Genomic DNA, 25,898 nt, shown 5'->3' on the forward strand with positions numbered 1-25,898 from the left:
AAGTTTCATAAAGATCAGACAATAAATGTGGCCTCTAGAATGTTAACAAGGTTTATACTATAGCCATAGAAGGAAAAATGCTCTGCCCCCTGGCAGCCATGTTTTTCAACCAATCAGCATCATTTTCAAACTCATCCAAGATATTATTGGGATGAATCTTCTGACCATGTTTCATGAAGATCCGACAATAAATGTGGCCTCTAGGGTGTTAACAAGATTTTACTATAGCCATTTATAGCCATATTAGGACAAATGCCCCGCCCCTTGGCAGCCATGTTTTTCAAGCAAACATAACCATTTTCAAACTCATCCAAGATATCATTGAGACCAATCTTCTGACCAAATTTCACAAAGATTGGACAATGCGGCCTCTAGAGTGTTCACACGGTTTTACTAAAGCCATATATAACCATATATGGACCATATATAAATAACCATATAAGAAAAAATGCCCCGCACCCTGGTGGCCATGTTTTTAAAGGAACCAAAACCATTTTCAAAATCATCCAAGATATCATTGGAAAAATGTTCTGACCAAGTTTCATGAAAATCTGACAATAAATGTGGCCTCTAGAGTGATAACAAGGTTAACTATAGCCATATAAGGAAAATGCCCCACCTCATAAATGCCATATTTTTTAACCAACCGGCGTCATTTTAAAACTTGTCAAAGATATTATTGGGTAGAATCTTAAGTAATATGCATATAATAATGGAAAAAGGGCCATTATTATTACAAAATGCTTGATACAGTTTTCTGCTCTTCTTTATAGATTGGGTCATGTTGGTAAATAAGTTTGCAAAATATGAAAGCAATATGTCAAGGGACGTTGAAAATATTTTAGGTGGTACGCCAACTTTAACATAGATTTATCAATAATTTGAATATTCAAAATGGTAAAGGGGCCATAATTATTACAAAATGCTTGATAGAGTTGTCTGCTCTTGTTTATAGGTGCCCGTTGGGGTCATGTTGGTAAAGAAAAATGCAAAATATGAAAGCAATATGTCAAGGGACATTGAAAATATTTGGGGTAGTAAACAAACTTAAACATTTGCTGCATTTTCTAAGTGGAAAAGGGGCCATAATTATTAAAAAATGCTTGATAGAGTTGTCTGCTCTTGTTTATAGGTTAGGGTCATGTTTGTTAAGAAGTATGCAAAATATGAAAGAAATATGCCAAGGGACATTGAAAATATTTGGGGTAGTACGCAAACTTTTAACATTTGCATGCTCACACTAACGCCAATGCTAAGGCTAACGCAAACGCCGGGTGAGTAGAATTTCTCCACTATATAGATTTCATATATAATAGTCGAGCTAAAAAGGGTCTTTCTGTAAATCTTTAAGAGAACAAATTAAAAACTAAGCAGGCCTTTTTTATTATTAAATATGCTTGTTTCCATATATAATTTAAGGCCCTAAAATCATTCAGGATATAACTTTGAACATTTGTTACAGAAATAAAATGATCTTAAAGTTCTCTGCAATGCAAAGTAATTTTTACACACTAGATATTTAAAAAAAAAATTGTTAACTTGTCCATGCTATTCGGGCCGCCTGTGCTCTAAATGCCTATGGAAAATCTTGATTATATATATTATATTATATATATATACCTGTTGTGACCATTGAGATCCTTATGAAATGTTCATAATTCACTAATAACTGTATGTAAAAAAATAGTATTACCAGATAATCGGGTTCAAAAGTTATTTCTTTCAAGACAGGATGGTTGGTGGGAAATGTCTTCCGACGAAACTGAAAAACATCTAAAACAGAAAGAAAGTGACTTCTTGTATAATTTGAAGCACTATTCATTTTAATACAATTGTGTTTTGACAGCCATAGTTCTGCTGAGCCTAAAAATTAAAAGTAGGTCAACAAAACACAACATGAAATCCAATGATTGCATCACCAAATCATCAACATATCCAATTAATAAAATTATTTTTTTATATATAGACGGTTTTGATACATGGCACAACATCAGGGGTATCAAATGTCCTCAATTTGAAATCCAAATGATAAAGTCTGGAGTCTGAGGCTGTAGGTCCCTTACAGGGTCACCGTGACCTTAACCTTTGACCTACTGACCTCAAAATCAATAGGGGGTCATCTGCGAGTCATGATCTATCTACCTATGAAGTTTCATGATCCTAGGCGTATGCGTTTTTGAGTAATCAACCGGAAACCATTTTACTATTTCGGGTCACCGTGACCTTGACCTAGTAACCTCAAAATCAATAGGGGTCATCTGCAAGTCATGATCAATCAACCTATGAAGTTTCATGATCCTTGGCATATGCGTTCTTGAGTGGTTATCCAGAAACCATTTTACTATTTCGGGTCACCATGACCTAGAGCTTTGACCTAGTGACCTCTACATGAATAGGGATCATCTGCGAGTCATGATCTATCTTCTTATGAAGTTTCATGATCCTAGGCCTAAGCGTTCTTGAGTTATCATCCGGAAACCACCTGGTGGACGGACCGACAGATCTTGGCCCGGACAAGCTCTTTTATGGCCAGAAAGTGTACAATGCCATTTGGCATGCATCATCCTCTTATCTATACATATACTCATACCAAGTTTCAATGAAATCCACCAAAGCACTTCCAAGATATGGCTCCCAACACAAAAGTGCCGGATGGACGGAAAGACAGGCGGACAAGGCCAAAACAATATCCCTCCGCCTATTGCAGGGTGATAATAACATGAATGTAAATTAAAGCCAGCACATATATGAATTAACAGCCTAGATGGGTGTATTAAATATAATTTAGGGCTGTACAATACTTACTGATATGTGAGCATATATTTACTTTTAGTAAATATAAATAAATGTAACAGTAATACTTACACACTTGTGACTGTGAGTTTATACATGTTACTAAACTTCCTTTATAATTTTATAGCAGTTTTTTTATTCCTGCCATAGTATTAAGAAGTCATTTGCTCAATAACACATTTAAGCATGAGCTGTTTTTTTAAATCTGCATACATAAGAAAACATTTAAAAAAAACACAAGAGGAGCATGTATCAGAAAGTAAATTACGTCCGAAATCAGGCAAGTTAAGCATGCGCGAAATTCACCAAAACATCGATTAAATATGGTTTAAACAGAATCATATGTAAAACGTGAATGATAAATTAAACATTATCCAACAAAAGCATGCAGCTTTAACCAAAAAACAACAGCAAAAATCAGCAATATAGCGATGTTGTTGAATAACTCAGCGAAGGCTAGCAAGAAGAGAATTTTCCAGGTGAAACAACTAAAAAAGTAATGCAAACGGATTTAAATGGCTCATGCACGAAAGTTTATAATATAGCAACAACACATGATTTAGCTATAGAATTAGAATGCGAAAGTTTTTTTAACTATTACTCGAAGATTCCTTAACTAAATAAAATATCAATAAAAGTTAAAACTTTGAGTTTGACCTACTTAAAAATCAATGGTCAAAACAACCTCGAAATAGCTTTTTCTTCATGTCAACAATACAATTGTTGAGTTAATGTTGACGTAATACTAATAATGATAATACTATCCATATTCTCTACCTAGAATATTCATCATATTAAAATATCAAATAAATGTAGTATATTTCTTTTCACGCTAACAATTCAAGATGGCTTACAATTGGTTTTGCTTGGGCATGCGCATTGCAAGCCTATTTGGTTTGGTCCCGCCTTTTTCTCCATATATGGTCATTTGAGCTTGTGGACGGCCGTGGACCATCCACCTACAGCTAGCAATATCAAACGTGCGTTTTCGGTGATTGAAAATAGCGCTATATTCCAACAGTTTGAATTATGCTGTGTGGATGGATGTGTTCATATTTTAGTATTTTGATGCAGCTAGTTTTGCAATATACTTGAAACATATGTACACCTTGTATGTGAGAAATGTGTCTTGATACATCTCTCTTTTGATATTTCAATAACCTATAGTTGGACCATATTTCTTCGCATTATGTATTATAAAAAAATATCCTTGTATGGCTTTATAGATGTCCTAAAATTTAGGAACTAGTGAACTTTGATATATGTAAACTAATCGATTCACAGATTACGTTTTGGTATTTATGTTTTCATGTTCCCATTGTTAATGGCATTGATAGTGTTAAATTCAAGATTTATAGTTTTTGCATAGTATTTTACTTTTAAAAATAAGTGGTTGTTGCTCACATAAAGGTCTGATCAAGATCACATAAATCATAATAACTTTACACATAAAGTAAAAAAGAGAAAAATTGAAAAACCTACAAAAATGAAACATATAAACAAACAAAAACGCTGTTATATATTGTTTTTTAACCAACACGGAATCCTGAGAACCATTGAAGCACGAAAGAGCATTTAACGCTTTCAAATTTTCAAGATCGGATTGCACAAGATAGTATTCATGGCGACGCTACTCGCCGTGCACAAGATGGAAACGTTATATGAGCGACACTATTGCACTTCATGGATTCGCTTGAATAAACAAAATTAAACATAGAAAATTTTGCTCGATTTACAGGAAATTGTGGCGGCAACGTGTCGACTTTCAAGCAATCATGGTTGTCAACGCATCCCTGCACAGTGCGATATTACCCGGTCAATATGATCCTCTCAATATGGTGACGAAGCCTCGCAATAAAAAATGGTTTCACTTTATGTAAGATCACATCGGCTTTATATATAAGGGTGGTTTGACATAATATATTGACAAATTCATCCAATATAATTACATATTGACGTAAAATATTGACAAATGACCCAATATAATGGCTTATTAACATAATATATTGAATAAAATGCACCCAGTACAATGGCTTATTAACATATGTATTGCAAAATGCACCCAAGATAATGGCTTATTAACATAAAATATTGACAAATGCACCCAAGATAATGATATATTGACATAACATATTGATAAATGCAACTAATTCAATGACATGTTTGCTTAATATAAGGTCATATCGACATGATCTATTGGTTATTGGAAATAATATAAGGTTGGTTTTACATAATATTTTTTCAAAATTTACTCAATGTAATGACATTTTGACATAATATATATTGACAAATGCACTTAATATAATGACATATTGACATATTTTATTAACATCCACTTTAATGACATATTTACATAATGTATATTGACAAATGCACCCAATATAATGACATATTGACATATTTTATTGGCAAATGCACCTACTTTAATGACATATCTACATCATATTTTGACAGATTCACTCAATATAATACCATATTAACGTAATACGTTGACATAGTGATATTTGGACACAACAATCTGCATTGTGTGCGTGTAAGACAGTCCGAGCTTTGCATACTACGATTATCTTTTTGTTTATAGTGCACCAAGCTAGCCCAATACTCAATTTTGCCCGAGTGATTTCGGAATTAAAAGCAAGTTAAATGAAAATAGAAGATTGATTATTAGACAATGTGTTTTGCTAAGCTATTTTTCTGAATGGTCTATAAACTATACAATATCTGACACAAATCACCATGTATGTGTATTGCCTTCTTAAAAGTCATTGACTTGGATTATAACCATTAGCAAGTAATGGGAACTGCTGCTTGCGTGACTGCTTTTGCTGTTCGTGCTATTAGGCGTGACACAACCAGCACCGTACACGTGCACTGTTGTGCAACCGTCACTTCGCTCGTAACATTTATTTAATGATGGCGAGCCGTTATGTTAGGCGCTGTAAGATTTGCTTGTTGAGTAAATCTGCAGGTGCATTAACGACACACGGTTTAAAATCCATCATATAAAGAGTTTTCGACTGAAACCCGTTTGTTATTTACAAAATGCACATGACATTACTCAGTCGACCTGCTACAATTACCGCTCAGCAATTTAAACGTATTCTACAATAACTTGCGCGACAGCCGAATCTATTAGATATATATATACGTTACCTCTTTAAGGATGAATGTAAATCACAGATAATAAATGATTTTCATTATCTCCACTTCATCTGCAACACAAGTTTGGAAGTCTTAAATGGCCAGTTTTAAACTATTGGTTATTTGTGTCGTTGTATGTATGTGATTGATATTATTTATATAAATGTGTCATAAGCGTCATAAGTGTTCTGCTGGTTTCAGGAATGGGGGTATTGAATTACCCTCAGTCCGCAATCTCTCATTATGTAAGATCCTTTTTTACCAGAGATCAAGCGTCAAGTCTCCGTTACTTAAATAAAAAACACTTTGAAAGTACAGAAAATTTCGTAGAGCTTGGTATACATATTATTCTATATGTTTTATGTTTTATGCGGGTTGATATCTCTCTTAGTTGATCTGTCCGTCTGTCCTCTTAAAGTGAAATATTGTATTTACTAAAAATGTACATGATCAGAAAAACCTTGTAAACTTATTTAGCTAAATGCTTTGTGTATATCTGTCTTTATAATCCAGTTATTCCATTTCATTTTTCATTCGTCTCTCTGACTTAAGTACAAAAGTACATATCGTATGATTGTATCATCTGATTTCTCATACAAAATTGAGACTTTTGAAGAACGCTTCTTTATTTTGTACGGCAACGTGTGAATGGTGCAGATCGTTTGGTTTCAATGATAAGCAATACGCCAGGGAACTGTTAATATAAATAGATTACAACTATATTGGATTAGTATTTGTTGAATCAACACGGACACGATTATTAAATATGTTCTTTTCAAGGTTGGTACTTTGTATGATTTCTTCTCTCATATTGTGTTGAATATCAATCAATATCCGCGAGTATCTTGTTATAATTCATGATAAGGCCTGCAATGTCGTGATCACTACCCGTAGTAGTAAATGTTAAAAAAGAAAGAAAACACGCGTTAAATACAAAACACCTACAGGGTATATTTTGTGAAAGGCTTGGTAGCGCTTTTAGTCGTAGTCCAAGAACGATGCTTCAATATTGGAAATAGCTTTAAAATCAACTAGTGTTTACTCATCCATAGCAGAAAATTGTTATTTCAAATATTGATGTACACTAAGCGTTCGTTACAGGCTAACGGCAAAGGTTTAGTGCGTTTAATTGGTGTCTCCTGTTGGGCGATCGGTCACTAGACGTTAATAAAGTACCTAGCTCATGTAATAGATGCACCTTGTTTCATGTGAATATGAATACTTATCGGATAGATATCAAATCAAAATTCAAAGCTATGAACACTCTAGAAGCCATATTAGTTCCTAATTAACATGAACACTTTTGCAGAACCATTTTTTCATAATATGGCTACCAAATTTGTTATTATTCCAGTATTTAAAAAACACAGCCGACAAAGGGCGGGACAGTTTTCTTGTGTGTTGTTGATGATATCTCGATTAAGTTCAAAAACTGAAATATTTTAAAACCTAAATGACCATTTCCTGCTGATAGGTATCGACTTCATACAAACACACAAAACCTTTTATTGTATTTATTTGTTATATAGTCCTTGATTACATTATATGCATTTTATGTAAAAGCAGATAATTTTACCACAAACCAAAATTACAGGCATATATAAGCATATAATAATGTTCCAACATTCATCATTGCATAGAAGGGTAAAAGTTAGATATTGTGTTAATACTCTGAGATCGCCGATGGCAGTTTTATACAAAAAGGCAAACATACGTATAGTGCATAAAATAATAGAAAAGGATTATATATAAAAAAATGTTTCGGCAAAAACGTTGATCGATAAACTAAATGCTGTTTTCATTAATAACTTGATATGATCAATCAATCATTCACTAAACAGCTAATGATGTAAGGGACTGTGTTTGCTTTTATCATAAATTCGAATTTAAGTATGTGTGTAAACTTTAACATTATATAATTTCATCATAATGTAATACGCGTTGTGTAATAAAAAGACATCATTGCCTGCTCATATTAAAAGACTTGCGAAACAAAATAGTTTTCTCACACATTTTGACAGAACCAAATTAAAAATGTACATTCTAGAACTTTTGGAGCTCATTTTAACTTTACTTTAGTATTCACCTCATTACCTCATACTGTTGTTTTTTTTCCCGCACCCATGTTATTTTACACTTGCAAATTTATTTGAGTTTCTAGGTAATATTTGACTCTGTATTTTTTTTCTTGTTTGCAACAACCCTTTAAAATAACAAGTACAATTTAGCCCACGTGTTCATGTAAATAAAATAGCAAACGCACACGTAATCATAACACAGGGATCAAACTTAAATATAGCACGATAACATCGTACACAAATACCTGGTAGATAATATGAATACATCTTTACAAAATAAAAATTTTGTTAAAAAGTCATTTGAACACATGTGGTATATTATATAAACGAACTCATTTGATATTTATATAACAGTGACACAGAGAAAACAATGAACATGCCAGTAACAGTTGGGAGTAAGTACAATGAATATGCCAGTAACCGTGAGGAGTAAGTACAATGAACATGCCAGTAACAGTGGGGAGTAAGTTTCATGATATCCTGTTTGAGATAATTGATGGGACATTTTATAAATATACGTGTTTAATTAAAGTTAACGCAGTTAAAAGTAAAACAGGGCTTAAGTGTTTCTATGAAATTCGTAAATGAAGTCAGTAATTCAGTTGTATATGCATGTGTTATTGGTTTGTACATATACCTTAACACAATGAATTGACATTTGGCGTAATGAAATTGTACCAAGAACATAATTGATTAGTGCGAAGTTGCGAGACGAACAATCAGACACCGCAGAGAAGTGATTAAAAAAAAAGATTTAAGAAGTTGAAAAGCAGACGTTATAGATAATATGGTTATAACAAACGAAGAAATGTCAAGCGTAATAGAGTAGCTAGTTAAAAAGTCAATACAATACAGTACAATAGTCAATAATTGTCATACGATTCAGAGAAGCAAGTTTAATGAGCAGAAAGACTAAATATTATATAATAGATAGTGCTCAACAGTCGTTGCACTTACAAGAAATAAAAAGGTCGAAGGTTACATAAAAGCTATTTATAAGTAGTGGAAAGCTAAAGCGGTATAGAGTGGCAAGTCGTTAAACGTAAAACCGTGCGTATCAAGCTTCAGTAGATATAGAGTGGCCAATCGTTAAACGTAGAACCGTGCCTATCAAGCTTCGGTAGATATAGAGTGGCAAGTCGTTAAACGTAGAACCGTGCGTATCAAGCTTCAGTAGATATAGAGTGGCCAATCGTTAAACGTAGAACCGTGCCTATCAAGCTTCGGTAGATATAGAGTGGCAAGTCGTTAAACGTAGAACCGTGCGTATCAAGCTTCAGTAGATATAGAGTGGCCAATCGTTAAACGTAAAACCGTGCCTATCAAGCTTCGGTAGATATAGAATGGCCAATCGTTAAACGTAGAACCGTGCGTACCATGCTTCATAATATATAGAGTGACCAATCGTTAAACGTAAAACCGTGCGTATCAAGCTTCAGTAGATAGAGAGTTGCCAATCGTTAAACGTAGAACCCTGCATATAAAGCGTCATCAGATATGGAGTGGCCAATCGTTAAACGTAGAACCCTGCGTATCAAGCGTCATGAGATGTCTCGTCAGTAGAAGGTCAATGTCAGTCTTAAAAGCGGGTAAAATTAAAAGAAAAGTCATACTTTCTTGATTATGTGATAATAAGAGTAGCAATTTGGAAAGTTTAAGGAAGGCTAGTTTATAGAAGTGGAAATAACAAATGTTGATAGTGTAGCTTGAACGTGGGAATTATGTTTAATATAATTGTGCATATTAAATGAAACATATTTTAATTTATAGAAATGAAAGACATTTTAGAAAACCAAAGCTTTAACAACATATTTCCAAAATAGTAGAGGACAATACATTTTCTTTTACAGGTAATACAGCAAAGCAAGGATTTTTTTAATACATGTACTTTTTCAAAGGTTGTATGCATGACCAACGAAACATGGCGTTGCATGTAAGAGAATCAAGATCGAATACGGCTAACGGTCATGATTTGTGAAGAAGCAATATTTTAGCTGAAAGATAGCGTGTTGTTTGAAAGCAGTCGCATGGGTATGAAAAAGTCGCACTTTTAGTGAAGTAAGTTCGAAAGAGTTTTAAGTGGTAAGGTCAGGTAAAATGGGAAAACAAAATTATACAAGTGATAAACACAAATCCATTCCAGGATAAAAAATGCTAGTTGAATAGTATTACGCAGCACACGATAAGAAAGTAAAAGGACATAGATTGTACAGAGCACACAGATAATGATTGCAAAGCCGTATATTAATTAGGAACAAGGTAATATAAAATAATAAATATGTTACCTCTTTAACAGATAAATCAATACAAATCGTGCACTTTTTTATGAGAGAAAGTTTTGCAACTACAAAGTATTTTGCTCATGCAGGTGACAATGATTTTTTAATTATTCAAGACAATACATACTGTATAACCGTTCATATACAATGATAAATGCTGGGGTCATTGAAAAATAAAGGATAATGCAAAGAAATAGATAGGCAATGTGTAAATGTTAAGACAGGCCGAGAAAAAACATTTTAGTGAAAAGAGAAATCAATGACAAGATTCAATGAGGAAAAACATAAAAGCCATGTTTTATATTTAAAAGTGTGTAGTTAAAAACGAATGATCCTATAAAGTGTCAACTTTACTAAAATGCATCACAGATAACTTCGTAACATACATGAACCGCTTATCATAAAAAGCGTCATGGGTTATAAAGTAAAACATAACTTTAAGTTAACATGGCATTATTAAGGCGATGGGAAAATAAAGTAGGTTTATTAATAAGCATAAATAAAGGACAATTGTTCATAAATCAACGTTTAACATGATGAGCAAAAAAGAGCTGTGATGCAGTAAAATTGAATATGACGAGGACAATAGAGTAGCTATATCTTGGGTTTTAATAGACGCGTACAATATAAAAGAGAAACGTTAGAGTATGATTTTAAACGTATCTAAACGGTTGCAAGAAAAACAAGACAGCAACAAAGTTATTAGAAAAAAATACACTAAACAGAAGATGAAAAAAGGTGACATTTGCGGATATAGAGAAGAATACACATGCAGATGGTCGGTTGATCATAGACAAGCATTCACATTTAACAGTACACGAGATCAATAATGTATCTCGTATTTAACATTGAGAACAATATATTATATAAGATGCTGTATTTGACGAAAATTAAGAACTGGAACGAACAAAACGCAATTTAGTAGATTCTACACAAATGTAAGTGATAACAAAGGAGAAATGGAATATGGAAGAGAACAGTGAAAACTAACACAAATGTTTATCATGATGTTCAAAACACTGGTAAATTGCAATGTCATGAAAGTTATCAAATAGACATCTTTTATGATGTTATTTTAAAGTTGCAGTTACTGAGTATACAAATGATCTACTTTGCAAGTACCCATGTGTTGTTGAAATGTTCGAGAAGTAAATTACGATCTCTATTGACGCTAACTAAACCTTTGTAACAGCGCAATAATTCAGTAAGCATTGAGTTTGACGTGTGTACATGTTTAGTTAATGCAAGTGATAAGGAATAATGTTAACAAACAAAGCTGCAAAATCTACACACAAAACTCATAGTTTTAATAATAATGTTTAACAGTAAATCTACATCTACCTTTCAAAATAAGCCGAAATTATTTATGTTAAATCAGCTTGATTTGCTGTAAAAGTTCGAAGTTTAATTATCTGTGGTATATTCAAAGAAAAACGAGGATTCTTTTTATTGCACAATTGATCCTCCCGAAAAACATAATAACACACGCGCAAACGTGTAAAAATGAAGGGAAATGAACAATGTAATAAAAGATTTAGCGTCGATAGAAAGAAACGGTTTATGTAGGATTGTTGATAGAATGAAACAGAAAAATAAGAACAGTTGTTACGTGATATTTTTGATGCCAGTAAGCAAGTTCGCAATTGTTTAAAGGTAAACTGAATGTAATAAATAGTATTTAATAACAGAAGCTTCTCAGAAGAATTTCAACTGAGCCGACCTATATATGATACACATTATTAAGTGTAGTATCAAACGAGTACAGTAATTCAAACATAATACAAGCATCTGCACTGTGAAACATATGGATGATATATCGAGATCAGTGAATTAAATGTAAATTTTAAGGGCAGTTGATTTATTCAAAAGGCACAATAACTCTGATGATTTTAATAACCTAAAAGACTTTAAAAGAAACAAATTAAAACATTTAAAATACAAAAAATATCTACAGACAATCAAAGCATTTCTGATCAATAAAATTAACTGATATTGTAAGCTTGAGGAAGGGTGCTTTAAAATTTGACATGATTAACAGTTATGGCATTATCCGTTGAATAAGCAAACACACAAACTGAAACAGTTGTAAATATGACACAATAAGCATTAATTGTACTTAACTTCCGTTTGCAATAATAGTAGCCCTGTGTCGGAACGTCATATACATGTGTATGCAAAATTGAACTTATCAAAGAGTGTTTGTGTCAAACTACTTCAGTTATGCATGTGCATAAAGGGTCGCCCAAAAGAAGACTGTGCAGTCCGAACAGGCTAATTAGGGCCGACACTTTCCGCCAAAACTTGATTTTTGCTTAGACTTTCTTTGAACGAATAATATCATAGAAACGGAAAGTGTCGTCAATGCTAAGCCTTTGAGGATTGCACAGGCCTATCTAGGACGAAACTTTACGCACATACATTAAACCTCCTTTTTACAAAACACGGCCCGTATACATTATTGATGGAAATACATATAATAAATTTATCCTCGTTGTCGTTTCCGTATATTTAAAATATAAATATAATCATATTACTAACCAGTTCACACTTGACATGCTCAACAAGAAAAACAACATGAACAATCGCTCAGATCGGAAGGCATTCTGGCATCTGGCTGCACGATATTAATGTTGCATTCGCTGAGATATATGTTAATATGACGTACATATATCTGAGGTTTTGCATATATCATAAGCTCCCGTTACCATAAGCACCAAAAATATATGCACCATTGTATTAATTTGAAAACAACATGATACAATATATATGTAATTTTTAATGTATACACTGGCAGTGCAGCACAAGTATCTTTAGGTAAAATATATCAAAATAATATCGATTGTTTGGCAGTGAATAGTACCATGATTAAAACATAATCATGATGCTAACTGTTTAAATATGTGGCAGTTCACGTTAAGTTTAACATTTCTGGACTTGCATATTAGCAACACTATGCTGGCATGTATATGTTACGTCGTGTTTATAATGAGACATTTTCCATGTTTAAAGTCTCTATAACAATCAAAATCAACGAAAAGTTCGTGAAGTATTTCGTAAAATAAAGTTAACACCTTAACAATCAGTGTTCCTTATAGCAATAGCCAAAATTTCTACGCTAGATGTGGTATGATTACATAGATTTTTGTAGATACAAAACGCTTGTTTATATTTTTTGTGGCCACAATTAATTCCCGCGAATATATATATATATATATATATTCATACGACACACGAACACCATCTTAATGTTCATGTGTCGAATGAATAGATATGAAAAACAATAATAAAACGAGCATTTTGTATCTACAAACATCTATTTTACCAGACCACATCTGACGTTGAAATTCCGGCAATTACCAAAAGGATTTTTAATTGGTTAAGTTTATTTTACGAACAATTGTACGAAATTTTCGTTGATTTTGAATAGTAATGTTACTTTAATATTTTTTACTTCTCCATGTATTCAGATTATACTTCACTTATTGTAGATACGACCGAAATCGTGAGTTCAAACACACTTCAATGTATATTAGTGAATATAGATAAATGGCAGTTATGTAGCAGACTTATTTATTTTTCCCATGACATTGGCCAATTTGTAATTTTTAACAACAAATTAAACAAATGATATCCTGACTCTACTTCTAAACAAAGCACAGTAAAATAATAAAATCTTCAAATTGTCGAAAAAAACACTATTTAAGTGCATAAACAATTAATGTTTTGTAAACATTTTTTTTCAATAACAGACATCTTAATCTGCCAATCTAATTGGTCGTCCAAATTCACTTCAGCAATACACTTCAATTTAAAGTATTGCTCTGCAGAAACAAAACTCATAGACCTCGCTTCGTGCGTTACTTATAGCACACATGCAAGGATCGTAGCAACAGTGGTCACCAGTCCCTTGACGATGTCCTCGTACTTCACGAGTGCCCCCTGGCCGTCGGCACTGGAAACGACATAGACTACCTCATGCAGGTTCATGTTGAGCGTCGGTGTGTAGCCTTGCGGTGCCTTTACGTCGTGCAATATAGGTTGTTGCGATGGATTAACTGTACAAAATATAGGGTAAAATTATACCTTAGTAACATTAACGATGAACTTCCAGAACTGCATATCGCGCCAAAACCAACAACCATGATAAGAAAGGTATAAACAACTTAATAAAATCTTAACTGTCGTACCTACCATGACAACTTTATAAAACATAAGCTATTCAACCTACCATGACCAACTTGTTGTCTAAGAATAGCGAGGCCCTCTTCCTGTGACATGAATCTGGTACGTCCGTCCCCTGGCAGCCCCTTGTGTATAGTACCCAGGATCACAGTGGCCCCGCCACCCAGCGGCTCTTCAAACGGCCTATCTTTATCAAAGTCCGTTAGCGGGGTGTCGACGCAGAATAACTTCGTTTTCGTCACACAGACGCCCTCCGGTCGGCGGGGGTCCACGTCCATGTCGCAGTAGAGGCTTTCCGAATTGCCACATTCGGGACACTTTGGCGCCGGTAAGTAGCCGTACACGGCTGTGGTCCAGTTGCGCCAGAGACCGTCGCGGTTCTGCAGGTACTCAAACCCGTGCATCTCCTCCCAAGGGGCGTGGCCAGGGGCGTTGTTGACTGCGTAGTCACCTGGTTCCCGGTAGTCTTTCTCGACGTTCACGCGGCACCTTGAAACCGGAGGTCAATAGTGTTTTATATGTTTTTATGGGAAATAGCAGAAACTGGCATATTTTTCAGAGGCAACTGTCCATTTCGATTTTCTTAATCGCATGCATTTTTCAATTTTCATCCGATCAAATAACGTGTAGGACAGTATATTCCTAGTTCAGATTATCGCATTCAGATTATCGGAGCAGCAAAGTGTAGTCTCAAAATATGTGTTAAACGATGTCATCAGTTTTAACAAGCTAGTAAAACCCCGACACTAACGCAATACTGATTTTCAACATAACCAGTTTAACAAATACACAATCTTCAGCGTGTTGACACTTTCATTGCAAGTGTATAAAATGCTTACATCAATGATGACTGCCGCCATCGGAACTGCTCCCAGATGTAGTCGATGAAGGCGTGGTGCATAAAGAACACGGGGTCATACGACGCCTGGGCCCCGTTGCCCATATCCCCGCCCACCCAATCGTGTATGCCATCGTGTAGCACTTCCAGGTTGTTCACCTGCTGGTAGTAAATCGGTGTGTTTCCGGTCGTAATGTTCTGAAACAAAAGGAAAAAAGTAAAAATCAAGATCGAAGCTACCAATAACCAAAATGAACATTAGAATGATATTCGTATTATTGAGGTGTTACGGGTTGTGATTTTTGTGAATATTACATCAATCAATAATTTTCGACATATTGAAAATAATACGATAATCTCTGAACAGGTCGATATATGTACACACATTTATGAAGTTAAAATAAAATTTTAAATGGGGATTTTTTTACAATGCATGATGATTTGTTTTTGTTTTGCTTTGTTGCAGTTTATAGTTCTTGTAGCTTGGTTATTTAATTATAAATATGTGCAACATTTTAAGCATAACATCACAAGAAAAAGACCTACCGCAAAATAGCAAAAATCCATCAGCTCAGCAATATCGTCCTTGTTGATCAATCTTGGCGGACAAGTTCCGTTACGTGCGATGTCGCGGGCGATCAGCGTGTTAAAGCCGCCGTACATGTTCCTGAAGGGACCCTCGCGGACCGTGCCGTCACCGTTGCCAAGGAAACACGAGCTCCATATGACGGAGTCTGACGGAAGAGGCAGATAGTAGTCCATGGTGTAGTCCCAGTAGGGCAGCGACACTTCCGGATCGATCTCGCGGAGCTTCTCCTCCACCCTGCACAAGACCGAACGTAGTCTAAGTGTGTGTGAACAGCGATATCTAAAGTCATGTGCAATCTGCTATACTTATGAAGTAATAAAATCATTTCTTGCCGACACAAGTGTCATTATTCTGGTCATGCGCGTCTTTGGATAAAGTACCATAACAAATAAATAAATGTCAATATCGTGCCGACCAAATGTCGGACAGTTCGTCCCATAATTTTTGCTGACGGACCACCCATGAATTTATAATATTTTTTAATGTCGCCAAAGGTAGAATACTTGAGTCCCTATAACATCCTAATTGTAAAAGGGGGAACACTTTGGCCATACTCACGCCGCTATGTAAACGCGATGCCAGGGCAGGAAACTGGCCCCGTGGTGTTTCCGGAGCATTTGAACTCCATGGAGACGGCCGAACTGCGCCAGTACGCCCGTCTGAAACAGCAAACAATAATTGACTTTATGAAATCCATACACAAATGAAATGATTGCTACAAAATGTTTTCGGAAATTTGACGTCACGTTCATGACGTCATTCTTTCAATGAGACATTAAAAAAACACTTTTACAATTTTATTTCTAATTTATGATTGAGGATCATTCAGTGTATTAAAAACTTAAAGAGGCCACGCCATGATAATTGAATACCAAATCTGAGTAAGCTGTTTACATGTTAACTAAATTACATAATTAAACATAAATAAGCATTATTTTTATTAACTTTTCTTATGAACTTTTAATTGTACTGACCTCTTTCTTTGACATGTTTTCGGTGTCAATAGCATACTAGTCGGGACCGGCATAAATAAACGTGTAACTTTGTGTTACATAACAATTGTACAAAATATATTTTGACTGAGTGCAGCCGTTGCAATAATGCGTTCATTTAGTCACGCCAATGATGACATGCTGATTTCGTCATTCTCACCTTGTAGAGAACGTTGAACGCCCGGAATAGCTTTTGTCGCTCTGTGACGGAGAGAACCCGGATGTCACGTCGTATTCGGTAGCCGCTCACGGGTGGTTTCTTGCCAAACCTGTGTGCCAAACAAACATTTAAGTTGAGAAAATGCTTTCCATGTTGTGATTGCCAATATACTAAGAAATCATATCCTGTATAGTCTTGTATTTATTGGACATGATGATTACTTCTTAACACAGAGTATTGCGTTGGTTAATAAAAAATTATATTCTGATTAAGTTTCTGGCTTTTTGGCATATTACGAGTCCAACCCAACTCAGACACTGCTCTAGCGAATATATATATATATACATTCATTATGATAACAGTCATTTTTGTGTCAATCACTTGTTTGAAATTAAGACTATAAATAATTTCATAACTGTTTGTTTGTGTGGATAGATTTAAATAATGTCTCTTATGTATATTGGCTACTGAATTTTTTTTTATCATAATCTATGAACGCGGCATTTAATCACTGGCAATATATGCTTAACCATATGAAGCTTATTCCATCATAACTTAAGAAACCTCGCAATCTGTTTTTATTTTATTTTTCTAATTTGTATCTTTTTTTAAAGCTTATTGGGGCCTTTTAATAGATTTTGGCATATTTTGAAGTTTGTCATTAATTGCTTTATATTGATAAATGTAAATATTGGATCTTAAAAGCTCCAGTAAAAAATCAAGAATAAATTTTTAAAAAAGGAAAAAAAAGTAGCCGGTACCAGGGCTCTAACCAGTGACCCCCGGAGTCCTGGAGTTTGTCTGAAGTAAAAACGCATTAGCCCTCTCGGATATTCCGCCGGGTTTACACAGTTTGAATATTTTATACCTTATATAAGCAATCTTCGTAGTGTCGTAAATTTAAACGACAACAACAGAACTCTCCAAATTATTCAATCGTTTCGCGTTGCAACGCTTTATAATTTTTAGGTTTTCAAATCGTCAAAAGATACATTTAATGGCTAAATTGATCTATGGTGAATGTTCAGTAATACTGAATGTTCCTCACAAACATCATAACTAAAACGAAAATTTGCGAATCTGAAACAACTTTTTTCAATTTTGTCAATTTACTAAACCGTGAAAAGATCCCTTTAAGCAACTTATAAAACTTAACACGTGCTGGTTAAAGTAATGAATTTAGTTGTTCGTATGCATTGAACTGGATGATACCATTTCAATGGTGTTTTTAAATGCTCTTTTATATTTTTGTTTTTGTAAATGAATGAAACAGTTTTTGATAATAAATATCGTACATGATGATTTTGCAAAATCATCACTGCCTGCAAAATAAAAATAATAAAGACGCATACAGAAGAACCGTTAATTTATTATCATTTTAATCTGCAAGAATAGCATTAAATGCATAAGTTATTACAAAGGTATAATCCGTGCGCTCATTCGTTAAGAAAACTGCTATTCACGGCATAATAACCTGATCGTTTGCATAAATCACCAAGTCTAGTCGTGTATCAGATAAAAAGGACAGATCTACAATTATAAAAATCATTAATTGACATTTTTCGTGAGAAATTTATGTTTTTACTTTTCTTACTTCATGTTTTACATTTAATGTCGTTGCCTTTCTGCTTGAAGTGCGACCGTTAACGAGGTAGACACCGATACAGATTACTACAAATCGGTTCACTGTCTGATGCATTGAAGTTAAAAGGGGCATTTACATAACGGATAACAATAGCGAACGATTTTAAGTAGAAATAAACACAGTGTTTAATAATAAAAACATAATAATTATATTTATTTAAATTGTTTTTAGATGAATCATATCGCTCAAATGAGAAAATGATAATAAGTAAAACTATGGACGGTCTTTAAGAATCATTATGCGAAAATGGGTGTTATGCTTTATGCGGCAAGCCCAGCTGCATAATAGTCTGAACATTCTCACAGTCAAGCGCGGACTTCTTCGTCAGCTTAAAAGACCACGAAAATGTGCGTGCATTAATTGCGGTTAACGTAGATCCTGACCAGATTGCGCGTAAGAATGTTAAATAATTGCGAAGCCTAAGGCATTGCCCCCCCCCCTCTCTTAAAAAATAGTTGTATTTATTGTTTTGTGTGCACCATCGTTTTATTTACTATATTTAGTAATATCTTTTTTACATTAAACGCGCTTCTAGCCGTTTACACGATTTATATATGTAATCATCGTCAAATAGCAGCCTCGTCCTTACTTTTTGGCGGCAAATTCGTTGAGCATGGCGTAGTCTTCTGGTAGCAAGGGGTTGGCGGTGACTCTGTTCACAAAGTACGTCCGCATACAGCCCTCTGACGCCAGGGTCTGGTTTACAGGCTCGTTCTAAAATTTTAATAAAATAAATAATAAAAATGAATGTATACATCAACTTTTTTCTAAGATGGGAATATTAATGTGTAATAACAAGACGCACTTAACGATGACACGTGCCACTTTCAGGAATGTAGTATTATCTCCGTTTCTGACTACTTCCTACTTGCAATTTAAATAATAGTAACACGAGTACTAAATAAAATAAAAGCAATTATTAAAATAAATCAGAATCAGACAAAAAGGTATGAGATGAATATGGCAAAAGGTAATATAAATATGAAGGAAATAAACTAAAATAAAAAGACCTAACAAAAGAAAAACAAATGAAAGACAAAAAGACAAACGACAGAGTCATGATTTAAACTTGTTGCCGTAATAATCTGTATAATGTTTATATTGCCACTCTACCAAAAAAGCCCATGACCCAGCTATCAGACGAAACGTTATCCTTAAACCTCCTCACGTGATGAAAGAGTAATAAATATTAATGCAAAAGACAGTATCATATCCTTCAGTCTTTCGCTTAAGTTAAAACGTAACGAGGCCCTTGCTTCAATAATGTGTATATTTTTAATGTTGTTAATTCACTGGTCATGCGATGATGTTGACTGATATTGGTAAACAAGCAAATAAAAACAACGACCAAATCGTTCATTTTTTATCTGAAATATTGAAAGTACAAAAATCTGAAACTTTGTAGATAGATTCTGTATGTCTACAAAGTATATGTCTAATTAATTCCATTCTGATGGAAATTATGATATTCAGAACTCTTCTTAAAGGGGCTGTATGTATTGCTGTTTTAAATTAAAGGTGCAGTTTGCGAAAATTATGCATATCAATTGAGAAAATAATGAATGTAATGATGTTGATGATAATTATATTGATAGCAATCATGATTATGATAATGAACACTACGACGATGGCGACGACAATAATTTTGATGATGATGACGATGATCATAAGAGAGGTAAAGAAAAATAAGAAGAATAACAATAATAATAATTATAAGTATAATTATTATTACATGTATTATAATAATAAGACTAAGAAGAAGAAGGAGATGGATGATGATAATAATGATGCTGATGATGCTGATGATGGTGATGATGATGATGATGATGATGATGATGATGATGATGATGATGATGATGATGATGATGATGATGATGATGATGATGATGATGATGATGATGATGATGCTGATGATGATAATGATGATGATGATGATGATGATGATGATGATGATGATGATGATGATGATGATGATGATGATGATGATGATGATGATGATGATGATCATGATGATCATGATGATGATGATGATGGTGGTGGTGATGATGATGATAATGATGATGATGATGATGATGATGATGATGATGATGATGATGATGATGATGATGATGATGATGATGATGATGATGATGATAATGGTGATGATGACGATGATGATGATGATGCTGATGTTGCCGCTGCTGCTGCTGCTGATGATGATGATGATGATGATGATGATGATGATGATGATGTTGATGATTACAATTGTTATTTTTATATTTTATTACTACTGTTATTATTAATATTATTGCTTTTATTGTTTTTGCTTATTCCTCTGAGGTTTTTGAATTTGTCCAAGCGGAAAGATTACGATGATGATGATGATGATGATGATGATGATGATGATGATGATGATGATGATGATGATGATGATGATGATGATGATGATGATGATGATGATGATAATGTTACAATTGCAATTGTTATTTTTATATTTTATTACTACTGTTATTATTAATATTATTGCTTTTATTTTGTGTGAAAGTTTACAAGTACCTGCCAAATACCCGACCCGGCTTGCATCCCAAAGGCAAAGAGGGGTGGTAATTTAATCCTTGTATAATAGCCTGACATGCGCATTTCATTTGTTTAAAAGAAACATGACACCTAAAACCGACCATTTCATTTGATCTATAGGATTGAAAAGGTTAAATGTCGTCTGCTAAGTTTCGGTGAATACTTTGCATGCCATGAATGAAACATTACTAATTTAATACAAAATGTATAACCGTTGAGCTTCATGAATTACCTTGTTTAGAATTAAATTATCTGACTGTTAATAAACAAAAATTTCCCAGGTTAAGCGAATAAAAGTCATTGTATGATCGTCTAACTTAAACTTTTACTTTTTGTTAGTTTTTTGCACTATTTGGATCATGAAGATTATAAACTCGGAAGATGCTGATATTTCTTCTGAACATGTAAATTATAATTTATCCTCGTAGAAAGCAAGTTTGGTCTAATGACAGCATTTTATACTGAAATCAATGTCTTCCTTTACGAGCGCAGCTATTAAACTGCCTGACTTAACGGTGTATATTTGTCATATGATATTGGGGAGAATTGGAAAAATGCGTTCAGGCTAAACTATTTTTCTATCAAGATGTTTTGATGTAAAAATATATAAAAAACATATAGCATATTTGGCGTGGACATGCTCGAGAAATGCAGCATGCATTACAAATTTTGAGACTTACATACAACATATTTACCTTGAATTATTAAATACTAATAACGACGAATATAACGATCATGAAGAAATGCTTTAATAATATTTTCGAGATGGGTATGCATTCGGATTTATTGAACTTAAACAGTTAGAACAACATCCACAAAGTGTGTTATTGTGTTTAATATATTGCAATAAAGATAATGAAATGAAGTTAATTTAGAACAACACGCGTAAACAATTTTGTTCTGAATGTTTTTTAACAAACCAAATATTTTAATAAGTGTTTTGGTATAATTACCAGCATTAAAGACCACACCAACGTAAGTAAATGTAACAGTAAAACGTTTTGTCTACGGCGAATGCACAAACGGCAATTAATATCATGATATATATGTTTTGTGCACCGACTCTGCAACTTCGGTCGTCAGAAACTTTAACTTCATTATTATTTTTATTTTACAAATATATGAAAAAATACTAAACGTACCTGCAGCTATTTAATAACTAATTTTGTTTCGCTGTAAATCCTTTACGTTTATGCAAAAGCGATGTTTTACTTTAAACACAACCATACCTGATGCGAATGTGTTTATAGAGTCTTCACTTAAATTAAGTACATGGTATGCATCCTACCGTGTTTACATTGTCGTTCAAACTTTATGAGCCGTGCTCTGTGAAAAAGGGGATTTAATACATGTGCGTAATGTGCCGTACCAGATTAGTCTGTGCAGTCCGCACAGGCTAACCAGAGACGACACTGAACGCCTTAATTTTCTTTTTGCTATAAAGATACTTTCTTGAAACGAAAAATATCATAAAAGCGGAAAGTTTCATCCCTGATTAGCCTTTGGGGACAGCACAGGCTAATCTGGGACGACACTTTAGTCGCATGCATTAAACCCATTTTTCACAGAGCAAGGCCCATATATTTACACACACAACTGTGTAACTATATTGATTGTGCAAAGTAGCATACAATGTAAAATACTTTGATAACGTAATAATTACGTATACAGTCGCCAAAAAAGTTTGATGGAATGCTTATACATATATTTGAAATAGAATCAGAAATGGGACTCACGCAACACTTTTGGATGATTGTATATAAGCATTCCTGATTGTTTTATAAGTTTCAAGCACTTTTGTCGTATTCATATTAAATTGAAGCAGTAAATATGCGAAGTGAAAACCAAAGTATAAAGTTCGATTTTTTTTAAACGTTTAGTACATGCTTATATATTTCTTTATACAAAGCATGAACATATTGTTTAAAATACTTTATTACAAAATTAAGTAGCTTTAAAGTATAAAAATGATGTCGAAATTAATGCAGAGAAAATATGGCATGGTACTAAGGTAAACGCCATATGCAATTTGTCTGTGCATTTTTAAACAAACCTGGTTTTATTTTGCAGACACATTATACTATTTACACATTATAATTACATGTGTTGGCATATCGTACGTTAATGCAACAAAGTTATTTAACGTAGCTTTCTATTTTCAGTGTAATTGACGTTGATTATACTTCGCAGACATGAGCCAGGTTCGTATATTGTTAGGCATGAACTAGTATACAATAACCAAAAAATCCCGATGAATTGAAATAAAACAATTCGAGAAATATTTTTAAAAAATGTCTGTTTTACGCATTGATTGTCCAGCCCATATTGCGTAATCGTCCCCCAAGAGCGTTTAAATGTTTATTACCTGCGCACGTTGCTCGCAATCAAGAACCTCTTGTGGTTTTTGAAACACATTGCTGGGGCACGACGGCTGCGACTCGATAACAGCCAGAAGCCCCCACAAGATACTCAAAGCAACGAATCCTTTGTCACACATTGCTGCAATCTTTCTACTTCGAGGTGAGCTTAGGGAAATCCACACGAAGAGTGCGAGGATACAGTCGATACCTTGCTTAAACATGAATCGTCCGTACGAAGGCATGTGACCCTGAACACATGATCCAAAATTTAAGCCAACCAATGAGCGCCTTTGGGGAGGCACGTTCTGTACGAAAGGGGCGTCTCATAAAATATATTTTGCATCTAAGGAGATTGCATATGCATTGCATGGGTTGTACATTGAACGGCGTGACGAGAATGTATCAAATATCGTAACAGGATCGTGCACGAGGTAACAAACATGTGACTCGGGATTAATTATGCAACTTCTTGATGTCAACAAGGGCATGACGCACTAAATCAAGTATGTGCAACCAGACTTGATATACATTTTATAAAACATGAACAATTGTTTTTCAAAACCAGCAAACAAGCAACCGAGCGTAAAGCCCTTCGTGGCAGTTCGCATTCATTGTTCAGTGGTCTCGCATGACTGAGAGCGTTTGCATCAAAAGTAACAAAAATTGTGTAGGCAGTTTTTTTTTGTAATAATATATATTCATAGGATATTAATTTACACGCAGTCGAATTAATTCATTATTAACAAATAACATTGATACAGGATTAAAATTCCCTACCATTTAGTTTAGTTTAAACCTATTTATTTTGGCTCGATTGCATAGAAAGTAATTTCCTACTTATTTGAAATGCTCTCGAGTCCGTTCTCCTGGGCCTAGAACCAGTACTTGGTGTCTATATGGGAGATCGAAAGTACGCTCCCACAGCGGGGATCGAACCCGTGACCTCCCGGTCGCAAGGCGGACACCATATCCATTACACCACGGCGACCATTTGCACATGATAGTTTGGAGTAAGCAAGGTCAGCAAATGTATTCGTTCAAACGAATGGTCAAGGACGTTCATAGTTGCATATTTCAACTAATATATCGTTTATTTTTATAAATTTCTGTGAGAAATATAGATGTGTAAATGTAGTATAAATAGTTGTATTAAGAAAGCAGTGATTTGTGTACACGGTATTTGGCGAAGATAACATATGTAATGTTTTCCGTTTCATTAATATGTCTGACTTAAATGTAATAACCTCGACTCAAACCAAGCTGGTTCAAAAGCGGATGCACTATACATACATTACGTTTATATAAGTCAAATAAAACTTGTATATTTACTTCCAATTTGGGCAACCCTATTCTGGGCAGAGATTGCTATATATGTCCTCTGCTTTAAGGCACCGTTAATGGGCGGTATACACATGGGCTTGCTTTTGACCCGCAATCGCATTTGCCGACGTGTTAGAAACCAAATGAATTGAGCCGTGCTCTGTGAAAAAAACAAGTTTGATGCATGTACGTAAAGTATCATCCCAGATTAGCCTGTGCAGTCCGCACAAGCTAATCAGGGCGACATTCTCCGTTTTTATGTTTTTTTTAAGTCTGCAGGAAGTCTCTTCTTTGCAAAAATCCAGTTAAGGCGGAAAGTGTCGTCCCTGATAAGCCAGTGCGGACTGCACAGGCTTATCTGGCAAGACACTGTAAGCAAATGCATTAACCCCCTTTTCACAGAGCGCAGCTCATATAATAGTTCCAAGGAGATCACTTCACAGCGGATTATTGGATTTATCTCACACGACTTGACATTGCGGTTCACAGGTTACAGCAGATTACAGGTTCGCACTTTACATAAAGAATATTTTAATCGCGCATAGGAAACAATCTTTGGCGCTTTGGGGATCCAGTACCACTTTTTTATCATGCATTACTTTGTGTTACTAGAATAGTATTTATTTAAACGTGTCAATTTAAATTTAGCAATCTGGCTTGAATAGTTTAACTTGTCGCAGACTGTAAAAAGGATAGAACACTGTATCTTATTCACTCAAACAAACACGTTTTTAGATGATTACATAATCATAATCAATCCATTTTCCTTTGTATACATATGATTGCTTTTACAATTTGCATACTTTTCCATCTTATGATGATGAATGTATAAATCGCTAAAACGTATTCAATATATCACAAATTTAAAATAGTCGTTGCAAACAACACGAAAGCCCAGGCAATTTAGCGACAAATGTGTTCTTGTACTTTCAAGTACGGGTATTCGAGACAAGAAGGTAGATTAT

General features: G+C 34.3%; 1 protein-coding gene across 1 annotated transcript; it reads right to left on the reverse strand.

The window, feature by feature from the left end:
• Positions 1–13,887: 13,887 nt before the first annotated feature.
• LOC127849303 (putative tyrosinase-like protein tyr-3) lies at positions 13,888–23,750 on the reverse strand. Its single transcript, XM_052382022.1, has 8 exons — positions 23,619–23,750; positions 19,287–19,411; positions 17,053–17,161; positions 16,459–16,559; positions 15,858–16,134; positions 15,313–15,509; positions 14,520–14,962; positions 13,888–14,346 (listed from the first exon to the last, which is right to left on the reverse strand). The coding sequence occupies exons 1-8, from the start codon at positions 23,748–23,750 to the stop codon at positions 14,153–14,155; spliced, it is 1,578 nt and encodes a 525-aa protein (XP_052237982.1). The 3' UTR covers positions 13,888–14,152.
• Between the last annotated feature and the right edge of the window lie 2,148 nt (positions 23,751–25,898).

This window comes from Dreissena polymorpha, chromosome 10 (genome assembly GCF_020536995.1).
Source record: "Dreissena polymorpha isolate Duluth1 chromosome 10, UMN_Dpol_1.0, whole genome shotgun sequence".
In the NCBI taxonomy this organism is placed as follows: domain Eukaryota; kingdom Metazoa; phylum Mollusca; class Bivalvia; order Myida; family Dreissenidae; genus Dreissena; species Dreissena polymorpha.